General features: G+C 38.6%; 1 protein-coding gene across 1 annotated transcript; it reads right to left on the reverse strand.

The window, feature by feature from the left end:
- Positions 1-724: 724 nt before the first annotated feature.
- Positions 725-2,267, reverse strand: LOC122079127 (aspartyl protease family protein At5g10770-like). The gene is made up of 2 exons (XM_042645380.1): positions 2,126-2,267; positions 725-2,031 (listed from the first exon to the last, which is right to left on the reverse strand). Exons 1-2 carry the CDS (start codon positions 2,214-2,216, stop codon positions 941-943), a joined length of 1,182 nt encoding a protein of 393 aa, XP_042501314.1. The 5' UTR covers positions 2,217-2,267; the 3' UTR covers positions 725-940.
- Positions 2,268-3,616: the final 1,349 nt, after the last annotated feature.

The following is a 3,616-nucleotide window of genomic DNA, read 5'->3' on the forward strand; positions in this document are numbered from 1 at the left end:
TTCTTCTGCCTCTTAAATCCTCATCTTCAAACCACAAACCACAACCCTGAGCTTCTTAATCTGCTCCATCATCACCCATATAGCACTCTCTCTCTCTCTCTCTCTCTCTCTCTCTCTCTCTCTCTCTCTCTCTCTCTCTCTCTCTCTCTCTCTCTCTCTCTCTCTCTCTCTGTGAAAGATAAACAACCCTCCTCTCTGAAAGCTTTGGTTTCTCACTTCAAGAAAGAAACAAACCCACTCCATCAACCCAAGCAAATGAACTGACACAGGCAAGGTGGTTAATGAGGGGATCGAACAACAACCTTGTTGTCGATCTGCTCCTTGTCTTTCTCATGCTAGACGGTGAGTTCTCTCTCTCTCTCTCTTAACTTTCAACAAAAACCTCACTCTGTTATGATTCCTATTAGTTTAATACAGAATCATCGTATCCCAACAAGATCTCTTGTGATTATACCTACAATCTCTTATCATCTGTAAAGAGCGGAAATTTGATCTTCTGTACTCATGAAGAGCGGCTTTTGGTCAGAATATCCGACACCCTTTTTCTTTTATTTTTTGGGACCAAATCGCATTCGTTAAGGCGAGGTGAGAAGGGAAAGGACAAGGGTTGAGATTTTCCCCTGGCAATCCAATTGCTGCTATTTCTGGTCTGCTGTACCGGAGGAATTCATATATATATATATATATATATATGACATTTAACTCCAAATTAAAAAGAAGAATATGAAAACAAATAACATCTTTCAATAAATACTTGCTTGAAACATAATACTCACATACGTTCGGCATACCTTTCATTTGCCTCTTAAAATTATAGCAGTTAAAGCATTCAGTTCACTTAGTTCTAATGTATTACAAGCTGAGCCATTCCTTTCATTACAAATTGATTCATTTTCTATCTATACCTATCTGTTTACTACTGGAAATTCTGACAGTTTCATCAGCCACATTTTTTTTCCGCAAATCCCATTCTACTGTTCGCAACATCAATCAACACTTCCAGTGTCTGAAGTTGAATACCTCCAAGAATTCCTGACTTACCATTCTTAAGTTCAACAATGGGTATGCAAGTAGCAAGAGAGAGGTCCTGAAGAACTCTAGATTGAGGCAATTTCAAGTCTACGCCCCCTTCAAATTGAAGGGTAATATCAACTGGTGGGATCCCACCCTCCTTAAGACTCCTTGTCTCATAGCAGGTATCAAAGGGGTTCTCAGGGTCCTTAGCTATTGGAGTATACTTGGACAAGGCCTTCCTGACTGCAGAACGGAGGGGCACATATACCGAACTTGGGAGAAGACTGAGCCTTGATCCAGTGTCAATTAAGACTGGAAAGTGAGGGACACTCACATTCTGATCAACAGTACCTACCCCAACTAAGTTTATGTTGTAGCCTCTTTCGCTATTGGACAAACGCACAAGGGGTGTGTATCTGAATTGTGAAAGTACTCTACTGCCGCCAAGCATCAGAAACCCCTTGGAGGTTGGCTCAGAAGGCAAACAAAAGGAGAACACCCTACCATACATTGAGCTAGCTTGGTCCACTAATGACAGCATATTATTTTGAATCCCAAGAATTCCATCAAATATCTCAGGAGAACCACTGTTGTTCTGACCACATCCAAAGATGAAGCCCGGTATGACATTGTTCGGTGACAGATGCAAAACTTCTCTTGCGAAATCACCCATGGATGAAACATCGCTATGGTAGTCCATGAAGTATTTGCATGTGATGGAGCATGGCAACTTAGGGTAGGTTACAGATTTGACTAGTGAGCAGTCTATGGAATGGCATGGTATGGCAGCATAGGAAAAAGATAGAGATGGGTCAAAAACTGGACGTTTTTGGTTGAAGCATCTAACTTCACATGGTTTGCATTGTATCCATGTGAGGTAACTTCCGGTGTCAAAGAGGAGGTCAAAATATTGTTTCGGTGTACCAAATCCAAGTTCTACTATATAAAAGGGAATTTCCAACAGAGTTTTGCACAATATGGGTATCTTCACCTCCGGAAGGTTGAAGTGAAGAGAACCTGTAGTACAAAAATGTTAAAATTAGAGAGATAACATGTACATATTTTGTATAAAAGAACAACTAAGGTATCAAGAATTCAAAGTTCATTATACCTGATCTTGTGGCTGAAAAGTTAACAGAATAACTTGAGGAGATCATCATGAAGAATAGAATGAACAGGGTGGTACTGGTAGACATCTTCATCTCTTGTAACTATGTTTTCAAGCTCTACTGTGCTTTAATCCAGATTCTAGAGGCAAGAGGGAAGGGGAATGAGACGAACAGGGATGAAGTGTTAATATATAGATACATGAGAGAGGAATTTGGATGATAGTGACATCAAATCAAATCCCCACATTTTTTTTATATTTTATTTTTTGGTAAAAACCCCACGAAAAAAGAAAAAAAGACAAAAGAGAGAGACTGAAAGGAAAAGAGAAAGTATTCACGGGAAAAGAATAGTTCTCTCTGCCCTATTAATAATAAGGGAAAAGAATAATCTTCGTTGCACGGCTTTTGCACACAGGAGCCATTATAATATTTAATGGAGGAAAGAGACCCTTTCTTGCTGATGCAGGAAATGCTCAGAAATAAATGAACAAAGAGGAACCATTATAATCTTTATTGAAGAAAAGAGACCCTTTCTTTTTTATGCAGTAAATGCCCGGAAATAAATGCATAAAAAGAAACCATTATGATATTTAATGAAGAAAAGAGACCCTTTCTTGTTGATGCAGGAAATGCCCAGAAATAAATGCACAAGAGATGATTCTACCCCTAGGGAATTGAGGATGCTGGCACGCTCTCGCTCTCATGAAAAAGCTAACCCATTTTTCCCTTTCCCTGTTAACCCAATGCACTTGTATTGTATCATATGATTGAAGAGTGAGAACACTTACTGTTTACTTTCTCTCCTACCATTTTCAAAGACGAGATGCAATATCTTAACAAGAATAATCTGGTACTTTATATGCAGTGATATATTGTCTTTCCCTCCCACCACCCAAAAAAATATTGAACGAAATAAAATTGAAATAATAAAATTAAAGTGGGACATTTTTTTCTTTCCTTGGAGATATTATGTGCAATTAATGAACTTCTTCGATGTCTTTATGTGCATTAAATCTGAGTCAATGTAATAGATGCAAAAAGAATGTCAGCTAATCTCTGTTGCAGTTGTTGAGCCACCACATAGGGTTCCCTACGGATTCCATGCATACAGAGGCGAGTTTTGCAGCATCTTTTATCAATTCACACAGAAACTCTTACAGGGCTAAGAAATTTATGAACTGTGCAAATACTGACAAGAAAACTGGAAGATCTTCCATATCTTTTTTAATTATAAGGGGGTATCATCAGTTGGGGGTTGCAGGACTAGTACACATTTCTGGAGTAGGAGTAATGACGACCTTATCTTCGTTGGTAAGTGTACATTAAGTTATTACTTGCCTCTCATCTTATAGATAGGTTGTCCCAAAAAGAAAAAAAAAAAAGATTCATTCGTAAGGAGAGATTTTGTTTACCATTTAACACCTATGTGGGCAGAATAGGGTTAGGGGTCATTTAACCTGCCTAACTTTTCCCCCCACCCAATCCAATACAAA

Source organism: Macadamia integrifolia, chromosome 5 (assembly GCF_013358625.1).
Source record: "Macadamia integrifolia cultivar HAES 741 chromosome 5, SCU_Mint_v3, whole genome shotgun sequence".
NCBI classification, from domain to species: domain Eukaryota; kingdom Viridiplantae; phylum Streptophyta; class Magnoliopsida; order Proteales; family Proteaceae; genus Macadamia; species Macadamia integrifolia.